Here is a 19,380-nt window from a genome sequence, read left to right as displayed (position 1 = left end):
ATTCATCTATATCTATAAAAGGATTTCACAGTAAAGCCCTGTGTCTATTATATAAAGATTTTGGAATATAAAAAAATTCTGAATAGTGATATATAGGGGTTTAAACTACAAAAGTAACTTGTGTATATATATATGTATATGTATTAAAGGACTTTAAAATGCAAAAAAAAAAATATTTTATGTATGAAGGAAGATAGGAAAAAGTCTGAATAGCACTGTCTAGTTTTACTGTGTGTTACATAGTAAATCTAATTAGACATTATATGTAATATGTGTAGAGACTAGATATGGGTAAATAGATGTCTAAAGGGATAGAATTGTAGATACATGTCAAAATATGGAAGAAGTCTGAACAGATATGTAAGTGTAAATCGTTATAGATATAAATGTGCATATGTCTAAATAAATACTGTATTTTATAAGGATAAACAGACAATATAAAACCTCTGTGACGCCGCAGTCCGCCAGGACATAGGAAGTGCCCGTCAGTCCTCGGAAAGACATATCTATGGCACCGGGGGGTGCCGGTCAGTCCTCCGAAGTCTAACTCGATTATTCGGTAGTCCTCCAGCATACGGGATTCTACGTCAGTCCTTCGGAAGTGCACCTCTATTGCACCGGTGGCGCCGGTCTGTCCTCCGGAGGTCCAACTCTATGACCCTAAGTGATCCAGCATACCGGAAGTTTCGTTCAGCCCAGCGGAAGTCCATCTCTATGGCACCTGGGTGCCGGTCGGTTCTCCGGAGTTCCAACTCTATTATCCTTCGTCCTCCAGCACACCGGAAGTGTCCCTCAGTCCTCCAGAATTTCATCTCTATGGCATCTGGGTGCCAGTCAGTCCTCCGGACGTCCAACTCTACTATCCTTCGTCTTCCAGCACACCAGAAGAGTCCCTCAGTTCTCTGGAATCCGACTCTTATGTCCCAACAGTCTTCCCGGGCAGTGGGAGTGCCCGGCAATTGTCCGGAAATCAGGCGTTATATGACAGCACGCTTCCAAAACTGCAGAAAATGGTTAATAATTTACATCAGAAGTATCTAAACATTAGAAAAATAAAGCGACCGCTGTGGAAATGTTTCTCCACAACACCAGGGCGAGATAACATGAACACGAGTGGTGTGATAATCGCTGGAGGCGAGTCCGAGCTCCCAGAAGGAAAAATCACGTTCGGTGCTCTACATGCTGTAAGTTGAAGGTGAGTGAGGAAACTCCCTGCTGCTTCTCTGGCTGCCTTTGTGCCTTCTGCTGGTTCAGCCTTCCCCTTCCCCAGCCTATGCCGAGGGAGCTCTTTCCGCTGCTGTGCTCCTGCGGTGTCGGTGCTTCACCTGTCCGGCTAGGGTTTACTGTCAAGCTCAGAATGGCACCAGTCTTAATACTGACTGGAAGAGTCCCCGTTGCTCTGGCTTTCAAAGGCCGCGCTGCATTTTGTGCTGAGCTGTTTCCCTGGAGTCCTCCTGTAGCTCAGCTGCTGTCCTGTCCCTCAGTGTGAGGGAATTCCTCTGCTCTCTTCTGTGCTCTTTGTTAATCTGCTGAAATATAATTGGGGATTTTTGTTTTTCAGGTGTCTGGTTGTCTGGGTCTGGCGACGCTCAATAGATGCTCCCCCCCCCCCCCCCCGTCAGGTTTGCCTGCTGGTAGTTGAGCGCCCCGAGGGGAAGGGGCCAGCTCTGGGTGCCTTTTGGCTTTGTGCCTTTTTGGGGGGAAATAATAAGAGCACCCAAATGTCACCAGGAGGGTGATGATGCGTGGGAGGAGCAGGTGCCTGGGGGACAGGGGCGTCACAGCCCCAAAATGCCAGACAATTCTTGGGGGGATTAAATAATAAAACCTGTAAATATGGGCGTGAGGCATTGAAATAGAGAAAAATCTCTCATTTTTTAATATATTGAAACATAATATTCATATATTTATAGAAGGAGTTCAAAATAAAAACCTTTATCTACTCTATTATATAAAGGATTTTAGAATATAAAAAGATGTGTCCCACAGTCCATTTCTGCCTTTATTGTTGTCTATCTGCCTGGCTCCCTGTCGCTATTCTTTAATTGCTGTCTCTCCCCTTCAGCTCATCAAGATTTTTTGGTATGTCTCAGTTTATCTCTGTCCACCTCACTGTCCCCTTTTTTAATTCCTCCTTCTCTGCCCTGTGGCCTATCGCTCTTTTTTGGTTGTGGTTTTTGTTGGTTTGGTTTTTTCTTTTTTTTTCATCTCTGTCAGCGTGGTTCCCTGTTGCTTCCTCCTTCCTGGCCTGTAGCCCATCGCTGTTGTATTGGGTTTACCATGCAAGGTGTTGTTAGCTGGGGCGGTTGCTGCAGGGGTGGGTTCTGTGAGAAGACACCGCCTGTTGGTCCCATGTTGGGCACAGCCAGTTCCCACTCTGAGACCGATGTGCTGCTGGTTAAAGCTGAGCCCATCGGCAGCGCTGGTAGGAAGCAGAGCAGAGATTCTCCTGCAGCCTGTGGTGAAGACCATGGTGAGGCAGGCTGTCCCCCTGCAGTCCAGGGAGGTCCAGGGTGGAGCCGACATGCCCCTGCAGCACGTAGAGGACCCAAGGCTGGAGCAGGTAGCTGTGCCTGAAGGAAGCCGAGAGCCTGTGCTGGAGCAGGCTCCTGGCAGGACCTGTGGCCCCATGGGAGGGACACCACAGTGCAGCAGAAAAAGAGCCTGAGGAGGAAGGAGCCGCAACCCCCATGCCATGTCCCCCTGCGTTGGTCAGGGGTGGGATGTAGAGAAGTCAGGAGAGAAGAGGCGTCCAGGAAAAGAGGGAGGGGTGGCAGGAAGGTGTGTTTTGGATTTGTTCTTATTGGTCATTATTTGATTAACAATAAGTTAAATTAATTTCCCTTCCTACCTTTCCCTCTTTCTATTTTCCCAAACTAATTTTAATTTCTTGCCCGTGTGGCTTGTACTATGTCGCTTTTCAAATTGTCTTCCTACATCTCCCTCCATGCAGCTCTGCATACCTAGGGTTTAATTCTGGTGTATGATTCTTGTATCCCATTGCTTTCAAAATTTTCTGTCCTCGTCTCCCTCTAGCCATGTCCCTGTCTGTAAATCCGCATTCTTCCCTCTCTTTCCTGCACCCAGTCACTCTTTTTCACTTTCTTTTTACATCTCCCTGTCCCTATTTGTTAGTTTTTGTTTATGTTTCGTGTACCATATTGCGTTTTTAAATTTTCTTTCAATGTCTACCTCTGTCCAGATCCCTGGTGTTATTTTTTTATTTCTTGCCAATGTTTCTTTTCCCCCTGTCACGGTAGAAATTTTCCCTACCCCTTGTCTTGTCTCTGTCTTCTTGTCCTGCCGGTCTCTTTGGCCTCTGTCCTGCTCCCTGTCAGTCTTATTTGTTCCTCCATCTCTGTCCCTGTTATTTTGCGCAGTCTGTCTGCTCTCCTCTCTCTATGTGGCTGTCCCACTCCCCACCCCTCTCTTGTTTGCAGCGTGCTGTTTTCTGGTTCCCTGTCTCACACCTCTTGTCTATGTCCCTCTGTCCTTCCTCCTGCTTTTCTCTTGCCTTTTTCTCCCTCTGTCCTGTTGCGTTTGGGTACTGAGCCTTATAGCCAACTCACTGCTGGGATTTTTTGCGTACATTAATGAATAAACTTTTCCTGCCTCTTCTGTGCCCCTGGATGTGTTTGCATCCCCTGGGTGCAGAGGTCGTGTCTGGGGACAGGGGCAGGGGAGGGGGCGATGTGCTGTGGGGCTTTGGCAACAGCCCCTGCTCCTGACAGGCTCCAGCTGTTGGCTGGGGCAGCCCAGGTGGGACCAGTGAGGTGATGGTGGTACTGGGCCAAAGCTTTAAAAAGGCTGCAGGTGGGGATGAGTCGGGGCAGCCTTGGGTGCAGTGAGGCTGAGGACAGGGCTGGCCCTGCTGTGCCAAGGGTCGGGGGCTGCCTGGGCACGCATGCCTGCTGGAGCTGGCTGAGGAGTGAAAAGAAGGGGGTTCCACAGGCAGCTGCCCCCAGCAAGGAATGGACAGTCCCCACGGCGAGGAAGGATCGCTCCCAGCCATTCCTGACAGCGCACACCACCAGCTCACAGCTCCAGGACGTCGGTACCTCTGTCAGCTGCACATGTGAGCCACTGTGCCTCCGGCAAGCCTTGGAGGAGAGGAGTTTGATAATATGTTTGGGGTTTTTTTCCATTCCATTTTGACCAATTCCTGACTTTACTGAAAATGGAAATTTGCATTTTTCACTAATGTTGCTGTATACTGTGTAAGTTGCTGATATAATTTCTCTTTATAGGGCTGATGATGAGATTATCAAGCAGGCGTTCAGGTTAGCATATTGTATGTGTCTGTATATGGAGTTTCAGTATTTTTAACGAAAGCAGAAGAGACAGAAGGCATAGTGTATTTCAGGTGATGGGACGGCTCATTGCATTTCCCCTTCACCCTTCCCTGTCCCCTTTCCCTGTTTTCCCCCTTTTTCCTTGTGTCCCCCAGTCCCCCCTTTTCCCTTTCTTTCCCGTTCTCCTCATCCCCCTTTGCCCTTTTCTTCCTTGTCCCCTTTCCTGCTTCTTCCCTACCCACCCACCTTTCCCCCTTTCCCTTTATTCCCCCACCCCATGTTCACCCTTTCCTTTGCCCTTTTCCCACCCTTTCCTTTGCCCTTTTCCCACCCTTTCCTTTGCCCTTTTCCCACCCTTTCCTTTGCCCTTTTCCCACCCTTTCCTTTGCCCTTTTCCCACCCTTTCCTTTGCCCTTTTCCCACCCTTTCCTTTGCCTTTCTTTCCCCCGTCCAATCTCCCCCATTCCCCTTTTGTTCTACCTCCTGTTTCCTCATTACCCTTTATACCCCCCACCTCCCTGTGCCCTTTCTTCCCCACAGTACTGTCCCCCTTTTCCTCTTCCTTTCCCCTGTCCTATGCCTCCTGTTTTGCTCTTTCCCCTTTCTTTCCCTTCATCCTTGGTACCCCCTTTACTTTGTCTCCATTTCCCCAACCCCGTTGCCCCTTTCCCCGTCCTTTCCCTCTGTCCTTTCCCCCCTTGTCACTCCTTTCCCTCTTGCTTTCCCCCCCGTTGCCCTGTTCCTTCTTTTTCAATTACACTCTCCCAATGTGTTCCATGCTCCCCCTTTCTCCCTTGTTCCCCCTTTCCTTCTCCTGCATCCCCCCTTTTCCCTATCCTTCTTTCTCAATTCCCCCTACCATCTGTGTTCCATGTTCCGCCCTTCCCCATTTCTTCACCTCCCATCACCCCTTTTCTTCTTTCTTCATTATTCCCCTGGCCCATGTCCCTCCTTTCCCCCTTTCTTCCCCCATCCCATTTCTCCCTTTCTTTCCCCCCACTCCATCCGCTATCCCCCCCTTTCCGCCTTTCTTTTCTCCCCTGTCCCATGTTGCTGTGCGCTCTCTTTCCACCTCCCTTGTTCTTGTTTTTCCCTCTTTACACCTCGCCCGTCGCCCCTTTCCTTCTTTCTTGCCCTAGTCCCCCCCTCTCTTCCTTCCTTGGCTCCTCTGTTCCCCCTTTCCCCTTTCCTTGTTCCTACCATATCTCCTATTCTCTCTTCCCCCTTTCTCCCCTGCCTTCCCACCCCCATTACCCCTTGCCTTCACCTCACTTCATCCATTGTTCCCCTTTTCCACTTAATTCCTCCCCTGGACCATGTCCCTCCTTTCCCCTTTCTTCCCCCCGACACCTCTCCCTGCTGTCTGCCTTTTCCCTCCCGTCCTGTCTTTCCCTCTTTCCACCTACCCTGTCCTGTTTTCCCTCTTTACACCCATCTACTCCTCCTTTCTTTCTGCACTGTCCCATCCTGCCTTTCCCCTCTCCTCCTTATTCCCACCCTTTCCTTTACCCCACTCACACTCACCCGTCCCCATTTTCCCCCTTTCTATTTTCTTCCCCCCAGTTGCACTTTCCCTTTCCATTACCCTTATTCTTTGTACCCCCTTTCTATCTTTCCCCATGCCTTCCCCCATCACCCCTTTCCGTCTTTCTTAATTCCCCCAATGTGTCCCATGTCCCCCCTTTTTCCCTTTCTTTTCCCCATCCCATTTCTCTCTTTCCTTCCCCCCACTCCATCTGCTGTCCCCCCTTTCAACCTTGTCTTGTCTCCCCCATCCCATGTCCCACTTTTCTCTCTTTTGACCTCTCTTGTTCCTGTTTCTTCCGTCTTTACACCTCACCAGTCCCCCCTTTCTCCGCCAGTGTCCCTCCTTTTCTCCTTTCTGGGCTCCCCCTTTCCCCCTTATTCCCAGCTGTTCCCTGTCCCCCCTTTTCCCTTTTCCTTGTTCCCACCCCATCTCCTATTCTCTCTTCACCCTTGCTCCCTTGCCTTCACCTCACTCCATCCCTTGTTCCCTCTTTCCGCTTCATTCCTCTCCCGTGCCATGTTCCTCCTTTCCATTTTCTTCCCCGATCCCCCCTTTCCATCTCTCTTGTTCCTGTTTTTCCATCTTTACACCTTGCCCGTCCCCCCTTTCTCCCCCACCGCGTCTACTTTCCCTTCCCCCCTTCCTTTTTTTCCCCTCATCCCCCCTTTTTGTTTTCCTTTTTGTTCTGCACTGTTCCGTCCCCCCTTTCCTCCTTTCTTTCTGCACTGTTCCATCCTCCCTTTCCCCTCTCCCCCTTATTCCCACATCATCCTTGTCCCTGCTTTCCCCTTTCCTTGCCCCCACCCAAAGCCCTCTCTGCACTTCCCCCTTTCCGTTTTCTTCCCTCCAGTTGCACTCTCCCTCTTCCTGACCCTCATACTCTGTACCCCCTTTCTGTCTTTCCCCCTTGGCTTCCCTGCCATTGCCACGTTCCTTCTTTCTCCGTCCCTTCCCAACATATCTGGTATCCCTTTGTCCCTCTCCTTCCCCCCGGTCCCTTTTTTCTCCCTTTCCTTCCATCCCTGTCCTCCCTTTCCTCGCCTCCGCATCACCCCTTTTTTTTATTTCTCCATTTTTCCACTGTCCCATATCCCTTCTTTCCTCCCTATCCCATTCTCTCCTTCCCCCACTCCATCTGCTGTCCCCCCTTTCCACCTGTGTTGTCTCTCCTGTTCCATATCTCTCCTCCCCCCCCTTTCCCCTCCCTCCTCCCCCCCCTTTCCCCTCCCTCCTCCCCTTTTTTATTATTATTTTTTTTATTTTTTAGTATAGAATCACACGCATACATTTCCACTTGAAGGAAAAGGGGAGGGACAAGCCCTTTCCCCAGACCAGACAGCAGCTTTAATGCCACACTAATAATGGCTGCAAAATTTCATCCAATGGAGCAACACTCATTTGAAGTCTTCAAATACTTCTCATCTTTAAAGGAGGTGCCGCATGTCCACCTGAATCCTTCCTCTTTCTTCTGGCCTATTTGGTCATACGCTGAAATAGGATGATGCCATTTACGGCAGCCCAAGGTCCATGGTGGGGGGCGTATGCGTCAGAGGAGGGACATTCATAGGGGACATTAGAAAACATTACAATCTGGAAACATGGGTGGGAGCCATTGAAATAGAGAAAACCCTCTCATTTTACTATCTATTGACATAGGACTATTTGTTTGTGTATAGCGAAGATGTTCAAAATACAAATCTACTCTACAAAAAACCTCCTCTATTACATAAAGGATTTTAGAATATAAAAAGATGTGTCCCACAGTCCATTTTTACCTTCATCGTTCTCTCTCGGCCTGGCTCCCCATCCTCATTCTTTAATTGCTCTGTCTCTCCCCTTCAGCTCATCAAGGTTTTTTGGTATGTTTCAGTTTATCTCTGTCTACCTCACTGTCCCCTTTTTTAGTTCCTCCTTCTCTGCCTTGTGGCCCATTGCTCTTGTTTAGTTGTTTTTTTTTTTCATCTCTGTCAGCGTGGTTCCCTGTTGCTTCCTCCTTCCTGGCCTGTAGCCCATCGCTGTTGTATTGGGTTTACCATGCGAGGTGTCGTTAGCTGGGGCGGTTGCTGCAGGGGTGGGTTCTGTGAGAAGACACCGCCTGTTGGTCCCATGTTGGGCACAGCCAGTTCCCACTCTGCAACGGATGTGCTGCTGGTTAAAGCTGAGCCCATCGGCAGCGCTGGTAGGAAGCAGAGCAGAGATTCTCCTGCAGCCTGTGGTGAAGACCATGGTGAGGCAGGCTGTCCCCCTGCAGTCCAGGGAGGTCCAGGGTGGAGCCGACATGCCCCTGCGGCGCGTAGAGGACTCGAGGCCGGAGCAGGTAGCTGTGCCTGAAGGAAGCCGAGAGCCTGTGCTGGAGCAGGCTCCTGGCAGGACCTGTGGCCCCGTGGGAGGGACACCACAGTGCAGCAGAAAGAGCCTGAGGAGGAAGGAGCCGCAACCCCCATGCCATGTCCCCCTGCGTTGGTCAGGGGTGGGATGTAGAGAAGTCAGGAGAGAAGAGGCGCCCAGGAAAAGAGGGAGGGGTGGCAGGAAGGTGTTTTTTGGATTTGTTCTTATTTGCATTATTTGAGGAACAATGACTTAATTTCCCCAAGTTGTGCCTGGTTTGTCTGTGACAGTAATTGGTAAGTAATCTCTTTGTCTTTATCTTGACCTATAAGCTTGTCTGCTGTATTTTCTCTCCCTCTCCTGTTTCTTAATCTGTTTGCTTTTTAAATTTTATCACTAGGTGAACTTTTATTCAGTTAGCTATCCCCATTTTGTAATGTTTTCCTGTCTGCCTCTTACCCTGTTGCCATATCTCTTTCTATGTTTACTTTTATGAAGTTGCCAATACTCATTTATTAAGTGTTCTGTGCTGGTCATTTACCCTGTTGCTTTTAAAGATTTTTATTTAGTTTGCTGTCCCTATATTTTCTTTTTTATATATTTCTTTGTCTAATTGCTCTTGCTTTTAACTTGTTCTTTCTATCTGCTTTTATCTCGTTGTCTGTGTTTATTTTAAACTTTTTTCTTCTTTCATTAATGCTGACATTTTTTAAAATCTTCATTCTATGTGTCTGATTCAGTTAGCTGTTCATAGTTTCTGTTTTTTTGCCTGTTTCCCTAATACGCCTCTCTTGTTAAATTTTCTACTTTTATCCCGTTTGTCTTTATTGCTTATCTTTTTTAATTTTCTCGTCTTTCCTTAGTGCCATCGCTTTTAAAATTCTCTTTTACATCTGTTTTAGTTTGCCGTTAATCTTTGTCTTTACTTCCCCTGTTGCCTATCGCTTTTTTAATGTTCTTGCTATGCCTACTTTTAGTCTCTTTGCCATCCTTTAAAAATTGCCTTCCTTTGTGCTATTGCTTTTTAAATTTTCTTCCTACTCCTGCATTTTAGTTTGCCATTACTATTTTCTAAGTTTTTCCTTGATTCTTTAATCACGGATGTTCTGAAGACTGTCTGTCAACATTTATCTCCTTTGCTGTCTCTATTTTTAATTATTTCTTGCCTTTCCTTAGTGCCCTCTCTTTTTAAATTTTCTTTTGAGATTGCCATCGCTATTTTTTGATTTTCTTTCTTATTTACTCAATCCTTGATCAAATTTTCTGCCTGAGCTCTTTCCCTCAGACACCTGTCCTCTCTTTGTTTGTGCCTCAGAGTTCTCTTATCGTCCTCTCTGCCATCTGGTGTGCTTCCCTTTGGTCCCCAGCCTCTCCGGACTCCCTCCTCATGCCCCTGAGTCTTCTTTGGTCTCTCTGGACCATTCAGGACCCTTCTCACCATGTCGCAACACCTATGGATGCTTTCAAGGTTGCCCTTAGCACACCTTTAGCTTTATCACAGGTGTCACACCCCTCTTGTTCCCTTGGAAGAGTTCCTGAGTCCGTATCTGCGACCCAGAGTGAGAAACCGAAGTTCTCACTAGTGTATCTAGCTAGATCGGCAAAGCCTTAGACCGCAAGATGTAACTTAGCAACATAGCAAACTTTGGCGGAACTCCTTCTTAGTGCAAGAACAGCTAGTAGTTTTGCATGACTTTGATACATTTTAACCTAACTTAATGAACTTGTATAAGTAATAATAATGAAGATCGTATACTTAACATTATGAATTAGAGCGACTGTTACGGTCAAGGGGAAACTATAATGCTTTGAAATGAAAAAAGGGACCGTTCTGCCCAGAATCATCAGAAGACAGATGACATGCATCGACAGATGAGACAGAGAGATCCTGAAACTGTGTAAGAAGGTAAAATCACCTGCATTAAAACTCCAGTCATCAAAGAGGACACGTGACAGTTGAACAATTTGATTGGTCAAGAGCCACGCTCGTCACGTGAACATGTGCATGAATAGCCTATGCAATAGAACGTGAGGCTTTAAAAAGCACAGGAAAAGAACCCACTGTGTCCCTCTTTGGAGGCCCCCAGCTCAAGCTGTTAATAAATCAACTTTGTGACAGGACCTGGGGTACGAACTCTTTATTTACCGTCAGAAGCTAAGGCCGGTTCCACCTAGACTCCTTTCTGAGGAGTTTAGAAAGCAAGGGGTTCCGGTCTGAACCTCGCGACTCCGGTGGGCAGGTGTTTCCAGACCGTTCTTCAAGACCCAGCCCAGTCCTTCCGTCCTCTCTTCCCTCGAGCTGTGCCTTTATTAGAGCGACTAAGCTGTGCCTTATTCCCTGGCCCTCCAATGACACAGTTACTCTGTTGAAATTCAATCATCGTGTTCCCAGTCATTTTTCTGTCCCTCCGACTTCCGACACTTTCCCTGTGCTCCACATCCATCTTGTAGCTCTTTAGGTGGGGCCATCGTTGAGCCGTAGAGCACTCATTTGTTCTTCTACACTACCTAGGATTGCTGCGTTCAGTCTCCTGCGACCCGAGACCATGTGTACTCCACTCAGAGGATCACCAGAGTTCCTCCTCGTCATCCCCAAGCCTTCTTTGGTCCCTCAGCCCCCATAGACGCCCCTCTCCTCACCGTCAAGACGCTTCCCGAGATGCTCCTCGATCTCCCCAGCACCTCATAGCACTTAATCTCCCTTTCTTTCGGTCCGTCAGAGCCTCTGTTTTTTCTTTGCCATTCAACGCTCCTTTATTTTTCTCTCTGCTATTGAGGGTATCACCATTAGGTGCTTCTCTCACTCATTCATCTGTGATTTGCCCAGATGCCCTCCTGGAAGTCCGAGGCATCCGCCGTGGCTCCGAGCCTTATTTTCTTACTCTGCCCCCTCCTAATGCCTCTACTCTCTATAGCCATGCGTTCTGAGTCCTTTCTCGTACTCCAGAGTGCTCTTAAAGCACTTCAGCTTCCTTTTGGTAGTATTTTTTTGTGCGCCTCAGAGCGCCCTTAGCTTACTATTTGCAATTTAAGATGCCTTCATTCTGCCCCCAGCGCCCTGACAATATCTGTACTTTGTCGAAATCCCCTTTGGAGTTCCTCATCCTTATTTTTGAGGCTTCTTTGAGCTCTCAGGCCCCTTGGGACTCCTCCGCTGCCTGCACCGAGCTCTTGTGACACAACCGCTACGTCCCGGAGTCCCATTTTAGCTCCCGAGGGCACTCCACACCCCACTTTCCCCCTCAGAACGCTTCCCGAGTCCCCATCTCTTACTCTGGTCTGTCTTTTTGTCCTGTCACCCCTGGTCACCCTCCAGTCAGTCCCCAGATCCCCGAGGACATCTGTATTTTGCTCAATTCCCTTTTGAGCTTGTCGCATCTCCCCATCTCCTTTGGTCTCTCTGGCCCCTTTGGGACCTTTCTAATTACTCTGACCACGTCTCCTGTTCTGATAGAACTTTTTCCGAAACCATCTGTATGCTCCAGAGCCACCTGTTTGGTGTCTGTCTTATAGTATGTTTCTATATCATATCCGGTACCCTAAAGATGCCTATCGTCAGCTCAGATCTCCTCTTAGAAAGCCCTCATCTATTTTTATAGACATACTTCCTGTGGTGGTTTTTGTTGTTTTTTGCAATTTATTTTTGTTCTACGTACTCAGGTGTTACTTAGAATGCTTCATACCATTTCTGATACTTTTATTGGATTTCCATGTGTTTTGGTGCTTTCTGTCCTTTTGGACTCATCTAGTTCTGTTAACGGTATCGGTCAAGGAGAGATCACGTAGGGCTGTAAATTGTCAGCACTTTACAGTAAAAAACGTACGTTACAAGCGGAGATATTTTTGGGAAGGTTTTCTCACGGGATCTAGTTCCGCTTTGTCGTTCAATCCTATCCAGAACATAATTCGGGCAGAAGGTAGGTGGTACGCACGGTCCCGCTAAAAGTAAAGCATGACCCCGTAGCTCTGTATTTTGTTTGAAAGGAAACTAAAGCACATAAATTTTGATGATAATATCAGTATTACATTTAGTAAACTAGTGTCTTTTAGGGCTTAGTATGATTTCTAATTCTTTCTATCTACGCAATGGAACATTAAGTTGAATTACTTACCCGGTCACGTTGCTGACACCATTGCTGCAGTCACAGTAGAAAAGCAGATATCGGCCTTTCTTGTAAACGCCACTTTCCCTGTTCAGTCCCTCACGTGCTGTAAACTTAAGGCTGACAAGAAAAGGAGCTGCTACCCCTGTGGCGGCCTTTATGTCTTCTGCTGGTCCATCCCACCCCTTCCCGGGGGGTTGTGGGAAGGGCGGAAGGCGGGGCCTGGGGTATATGAGCCACAGCCTCAGGTGAGTGAGTTCATTCTGCAGTTGGGTGTCTCCAGTGTAGGTCTTTTGCTGATCCTGTGGTCAAATGTAGTTTTGGAGCTGGCTCAGCTGTTTGGGCTGGTGCGCGTTCGCATTTAGAGAAGGAGAATTCATAAGTTCTAGGAAAGACCTTCCAGACCAGTTAACGTTCAGCAGCGTATTTAATAGAAAATAAATGTGTTCTTTCTTTCTTTCTTTTTCCTTTTTTTTTTTTTTTTTTTTTAGGTTAGTAGTTTTGTATTGAGCATTCAGGGATGGTAAGATGGTTTAATTGTATGTATTTCTTTTTTTTCCAGGTACCCTGCATTTTCCGGGAATTCCTGACTTAATTGGAGATGGAACTCTGTGGGTTTTTCTCACCGGTTTTGTTACATACAGCGTAAGTTGTTAATATAAATTTTCTTAATAGGAGCAACGATAAGATTATTTAGCGGGCGCTAGGGTGAGCATCTTCTATACATCCGTATATGAAGTGTTAGCATTTCTCAAGACAGTAGCAGAGATTTAAGGTATAGTGGTTTTCACTGGCTTTGTGGGTCTGTAAGGCAGCCCGGAGTCCGTGGGAAGGCAGGAGCTGCCTGCAGGGCACGGCTCGGAAGAGCAGCCCCCGAGGGGCAGCTGACAAGAGGGGGTTCAGAGGCTCTCATACAGGGCAGGAGTTGTCTGGAAGAAGCGGGGTTCCTTCCCTGTCAGTTCAGGAGAAGAGAAAGGGGTTCTGAAGCTTTGGTACAGGGGAAAGGGAGTCAGGTTCATCAGACTTTCTCAGATGTTTTGCAGTTAGATTTGGGTGTCGATGAGGTCTGTTCCATTGCGGTCTCCTGCATTTGAGGTGGGCCGGGTAGTATTGAGGAGGAGCATGTGACCGGTGACTTTATGCAAGCGCAATGGTAATTTTGTGATTCTTTGGTGTCTTAGGTGCTGTAATTAATTGTTGCTTATGACTCTGGATTTGGTGGCGTTTTTTATTTCTTTATTTTGCAGATGATGGACCCGGTGACTGCAGGAACATACCAGCTAGCTGTTTTTTGCGTGTTAAGTCAAGGATGGATTTGGACGCCCGGCCCTTTGAAAGATGAGTTGAAGAACAGGCACAGGAGAGGGGACAAGGGAGACAATTGTGGGAAAGGATTTGTAAAGTTAGTGTAGGGTGGAGGGCTGTTGCGGAGCAATCCCCTTTAGGCAGGAAAAGGGAGCGGGTTACTCTTCAGCCCGACGGTAGGTGGCTCTATGACAGCATTTATGGTATCATGGTTTTTTTTTTTTTTCTTTCAATTTGAATCCTTGAAGCAACGAGCTGACTCAGTGCCTGACTCTGTCCAGGTGACCGGCGATTGGCGGGCTGAAGTATCAGTCGTTTTTCAGGCCGGTCAAGTTGTAAGTAGCCCGTGCCGTTTGTGTTTTACAGGTGGGGCGCAAGACCCAGGGCGGCTTGACAGGCAGACCATCTGCGTTTTGATAACACAGGCCTGCGAGAGATTCGGAAGCACCGTGTTGGACAAGCTTGAGATTCCTGCCCCCCTGTGGGAAAGGGGAAAGCGCAGCAGTGAACTTTGGCCACACAATCCCCAATATACAGGTGCAAGGAGCACATCTGGTGATCCTCGAGCACAGACAGATCGGTGCCTGGATCTGCGCTCGTGTGCCTCTGCCCGGGCCCCTCTTTGGGAATTCCCGGCTGGCGATGTAATGACAAAAAACTTACTCGTCGCACTTCATCTGTGGTTTTGTGCCTCTTCCTGCGCCCCGCCCGTGTTGGCTCACACGCAGCCGCAGCATTCGACTTTGGAGTTGACACGGAGCAGGTAAGCAGAAACGCAGCGGCGCTTCTGAGGAGGGGCGTGTTGCGGTAAAGGTCCGTGTTGACTGATGCGATGCCGACTGACGGCACCGTTGTGTGCGGTTTGGGTGTTTCTTTAAAGGTGACAAAGAGGAGCCTGGTGACAGCAGGGTGAATCCTGTCGGCGGATTGCGGTTTTCCTTGTTGCGAATGGATTAAGCCTCCCGGTCCTCTGAAAGATAAGTCGAGGGAGCGGCACCGCGGTGGGGTCGGGGGAAGGTGGGGACGAGGTCGGCAATTGCAGGGACAGGTTTTAAAGGTAGCGTAGGGCAGAGGGCTGTCCAGGAGCGGTCCCCTTTGGGCAGGTAAAGGGGGAGCAGGTTACTCCTCAGCACAACGCTAGCATGTGCCGGGCAGGGCGGTTCCAGCCTGTGTCTGTGGTGTCATCGGTGTGGTCTGTCTTTGGTGTATTAGACCTTTGTCGGATCTCGATTTCGGGTTTATGCTCCAGGAGCAAGGCACAGTGTCTCAGGCGGCACCCCTGGAGTCTCGAACGCCTGTACTCATCGGCATAGCGCCAGTCGGGCGCTGCTCTTCTTGTATTAGAAGCCTAAATCGTCGATAGGTGCGGTGTCACGGAAGTGTCTGGACGGTCCTCACTTGCGGCGTGGTTCCCAGCTGCGTGAGCAGCTCTGTTCTCTGGCCATCCGTTTTCAGGGCGCGGGCCTTCTGCCCCGCATCGTTACGCTCTTAGGTCTTGAAGCCTGGTTTTCTGCACGTACATCTTCGCAGTTTGGCGAGTCACTTCTTGTCACGGGTCGTGACGTTCTGCCTGTTCTCCGGGGTTTCCGTCGAGGCCCCTCACTTCACCATTATGGTCTCGCTCATCATTTTGCTCCATGATGTCTTTGGTCGAGGTGTCGTCATTCTCGGCGAGAGGTTTTTTTTTTCTCATCTGTGAGGTACATTGTAGGATTTTGTGTAGCATCGGTCTGTCCATCTGTGTGTTTGTGTGGCTCGGAGCTGCCCTGCCCGGGGGTGTCGAGTCAGGGGTAGGTGGGATGGCAGTAAGAGTGTGTCCTTAACCCAGTGTTCTGGCTAGGCTGTTGGGGCCAAGGTGGTACAGTCACCTGGGATCGAGTAGCCATCGGCGGGTTGCGTGGGCAGCTTTTTTTGGTAATGTTCCTAGGGGCGCAGCAGAGCTATGAGGGAGAGTCTGTTCAGCAGTATCGACGGAGATTGCCTCTCCAAGGTATTGAGGCTGCTTTGTGTGGAGTTTAAGATTAGTGGGCTTTGTTTCTGGCAGGCTGTAGTTGGGCTGTAGATGACACTCGTCAATGGGAACACTTGTCATTATGAAGCTATCTCTCCGTCTCCAGGTGACTTCTTTGATATTGTTTTTTCAGGCGCAGGGGGACGCGCTGTGCGGGGCGATGTAGGAGAGCCGAGCGGAGCTCTGTCAGAAGGTGGGTAGGTGTGTGGCCTCTTAGAGGGAAGCTGTGAGCGGTGGCTCTGTGATGACTACATCAGGGTATTTTTCTGTTTCAGTTGGAAGCTTGAAGCAAGGAGCACTGTGGGATACAGGCACCAGGGCTGATTCAGTGCAGGTAAGATGAGTGATTGGGTACCGGTTAGTTGTCTGGGTGTTGTATGGCCAGTGAAGTGATAAGCGACTGGTGGTGTTTGGGTTTTACAGGTGGCACGCAAGGGTGAAGGCGGTGATGCAAAGCGGTAGCGGATGGGCCGGCGAGTTGTCACGTGGAAGGGGCGGGAGATGAGAATCGGTGGCCCGGGGCTACGGTTGTGGGCAGCGTCTCAGCACTTGCTGTATCTCTTGGATTTTTGCAGGTGCCGCACGCAGGCTCGGTGGGGTGCTGCCGCGTGCTGACGAGCCGTAGGAGCAGGTGAGGGGGTTGTGGGCAGGGTAGGCGTCTCGTAGCAAAGTATTCTGTGGTAGCTCAGTGAAACATTTCCCTTTGGATTTGCAGGTACTGTGCAGGCTGCATTTGGAATGGGAGGAGAATTTTAGGTGAGCTGTGTTGAGAGGAGGCGCCTGGGGCTGGTGAGTTATTTAAGTGCAATTGTAATTTTGTGACTCTTAAGCGCTCCAAACAATGAGCGCCACAGCATGTGACTGGCGTTAGTGGAGACCAGGTGAGCAGAATGCCACAGCGCATCTCAGCTGGGGATGGCGCAGGAAAACTGCGTGTTGACTGATGACGCCGTTGTCTGTAGATTCACGTGTGTTTTTGTTGTGTGACTAACTTTTATTTTTTTCGCAGATGATGAAGAGAAACGGGGTGAATGCAGGATCAATCCACTTGGCTGCCTGTGGTGTTTTTCTTGTTGAGGATGGCTTCAGAACCATCGCTCTTTGAAAGCTGATGAAATGTCAGTGAAAACTGTTCAGGGGAGGGAGGGGACAACTTTGGGAGTCGCAGGGACGGCTTTTAAAGTTAACGTAGGGCAGAGGGCTGTCGCGGAGCAGTCACCTTTGGACAGGTAAAGGGAGTGGGTTACTCTTCAGTCTGACAGTAGCGTGTGCCGGGCAGGGCGGTTCCAGCCTGTGTCTGTGGTGTCATCGGTGTGGTCTGTCTTTGGTGTATTAGACCTTTGTCGGATCTCGATTTCGGGTTTAAGCTCCAGGAGCAAGGCACGGTGCCTCAGGCGGCATCCCTGGAGTCTCGAACGCCTGTACTCATCGGCATAGCGCCAGTCGGGCGCTGCTCTTCTTGTATTAGAAGCCTAAATCGTCGATAGGTGCGGTGTCACGGAAGTGTCTGGACGGTCCTCACTTGCGGCGTGGTTCCCAGCTGCGTGAGCAGCTCTGTTCTCTGGCCATCTGTTTTCAGGGCGCGGGCCTTCTGCCCCGCATCGTTACGCTCTTAGGTCTTGAAGCCTGGTTTTCTGCACGTACATCTTCGCAGTTTGGCGAGTCACTTCTTGTCACGGGTCGTGACGTTCTGCACATTCTCTGGGGTTTCCGTCGAGGCCCCTCACTTCACCATTATGGTCTCGCTCATCATTTTGCTCCATGATGTCTTTGGTCGAGGTGTCGTCATTCTCGCTGAGAGTTTTTTTCTCATCTGTGAGGTACATTGTAGGATTTTGTGTAGCGTCAGTCTGTCTGTGTGTTTGTGTGGCTCGGAGCCGCCCTGCCCAGGGGTGTCGAGTCAGGGGTAGGTGGGATAGGTGTAAGAATCTATGGTTAACATGTTGCTGTGTCCAGGCTGTTGGGGCCAAGGTGGTACAGTCATCTGGGATCGCGCAGCCATCAGCAGGCTGCATGGACAGCTCTTCCATTAGTGGTTTTTGAGATGAGCAGCACCACGTTGGAAATGATGGTCAGCAGTAGTGCAGGAGTCTGCACCTCAAAGACAAAAGAGGCTGCTTTGTATGGCCCTTTGAGTAGGGTGTGTGTGTGTGTGTGTGTGTGTGTGGTTTGTGTGTGTGTTTTTTTTTTTTTTTTTTATGGCAGGCTGTAGTTGGAGTCTAGATAGTATTTGTAGATGGGAATGTGACCGTCGGAATGAGTATGCCATCGCTTCCCATCCAGGTGACTCGTTTGATGTTGTTTTTCAGATGCAGAGGGACAAGCTGTGCAGGACGACGTAGCAGAGCCGAGTGGAGCACTATAAGAAGGCGGGTCGACATGTGCGGCATTAGAGGGAAGATGTGACCGGTGGCTCTATGACAGCATTTATGGTATCATGGTTTTGTGTTTGTTTGTGTTTTTTTTTTTTAATTTGAATCCTTGAAGCGACGAGCTGACTCAGTGCCTGACTCTGTCCAGGTGACCGGCGATTGGCGGGCTGAAGTATCAGTCGTTTTTCAGGCCGGTCAAGTTGTAAGTAGCCCGTGCCGTTTGTGTTTTACAGGTGGGGCGCAAGACCCAGGGCGGCAACCCAAACTGACGGAGGATGGGCCGGAAAGCTGTCAAGGTAAAGAAGCGGGAGATGGGAGTTGTTATCCACAGCCTAAAGTTTCAGACTGTATCTCAGCACGTGCTGCTCTGCTTGTGTTTTTGCAGGTGCCGCACACAGGCTTAGATGGACGATGCCACAAGTCGATGAGCGGTTTGAGCCGGCGAGGCCCTCGCGGGCCCCTTTAGCAGCTAATAGCAAAGTATCGCATGGCAGCTCAGTGAAGCGTTTCTCCCTCTTACTTTGCAGGCACCGCCTTTGGGAGCAGATGAGGGTTTGAGGCGAGCCAGGTAGTCGAGAGGAGGTGCACGGGGTCGGTGACTTCTTGCGAGCGCAATGGTAATTTTGAGTCTCTCGGTCTTTTAGGTGCCACAAACGATGACCATCTGCACGGGAGAAGAAACAGAAGGATGTCAAGGAGGATTCTAAACCTGCTTAAGTGACTCGGAGCTCGGGTGTGGAAGAACACATATACCATACGAATAGTTATTTAGTCTCGTGTGCTTGACAGGCAGACCATCTGCGTTTTGATAACACAGGCCTGCGAGAGATTCGGAAGCACCGTGTTGGACAAGCTTGAGATTCCTGCCCCCCCCCTGTGGGAAAGGGGAAAGCGCGGCAGTGAACTTTGGCCACACAATCCCCAATATACAGGTGCAAGGAGCACATCTGGCGATCCTCGAGCACAGACAGATCGGTGCCTGGATCTGCGCTCGTGTGCCTCTGCCCGGGCCCCTCTTTGGGAATTCCCCGGCTGGCGATGTAATGACAAAAAACTTACTCGTCGCACTTCATCTGTGGTTTTGTGCCTCTTCCTGCGCCCCGCCCGTGTTGGCTCACACGCAGCCGCAGCATTCGACTTTGGAGTTGACACGGAGCAGGTAAGCAGAAACGCAGCGGCGCTTCTGAGGAGGGGCGTGTTGCGGTAAAGGTCCGTGTTGACTGATGCGATGCCGACTGACGGCACCGTTGTGTGCGGTTTGGGTGTTTCTTTAAAGGTGACAAAGAGGAGCCTGGTGACAGCAGGGTGAATCCTGTCGGCGGATTGCGGTTTTCCTTGTTGCGAATGGATTAAGCCTCCCGGTCCTCTGAAAGATAAGTCGAGGGAGCGGCACCGCGGTGGGGTCGGGGGAAGGTGGGGACGAGGTCGGCAATTGCAGGGA

General features: G+C 49.5%; 1 protein-coding gene across 1 annotated transcript; it reads left to right on the top strand.

The window, feature by feature from the left end:
• Positions 1 to 2,524: 2,524 nt before the first annotated feature.
• On the top strand, positions 2,525 to 16,587 carry LOC309683801 (uncharacterized protein; the record flags this gene model as incomplete). Its single annotated transcript, XM_082499798.1, has 8 exons — positions 2,525 to 2,563; positions 3,732 to 3,813; positions 15,674 to 15,760; positions 15,843 to 15,901; positions 16,143 to 16,198; positions 16,283 to 16,323; positions 16,398 to 16,448; positions 16,577 to 16,587. 7 exons carry the CDS (start codon positions 2,525 to 2,527, stop codon positions 16,436 to 16,438), a joined length of 405 nt encoding a protein of 134 aa, XP_082355924.1. The 3' UTR covers positions 16,439 to 16,448; positions 16,577 to 16,587.
• Between the last annotated feature and the right edge of the window lie 2,793 nt (positions 16,588 to 19,380).

Source organism: Vanellus vanellus, assembly GCF_965231255.1.
Source record: "Vanellus vanellus genome assembly, contig: HAP1_SCAFFOLD_358, whole genome shotgun sequence".
In the NCBI taxonomy this organism is placed as follows: domain Eukaryota; kingdom Metazoa; phylum Chordata; class Aves; order Charadriiformes; family Charadriidae; genus Vanellus; species Vanellus vanellus.
Note: the sequence above shows the minus strand (reverse complement) of the source record. Positions and strands in the feature narration are given on the sequence as shown.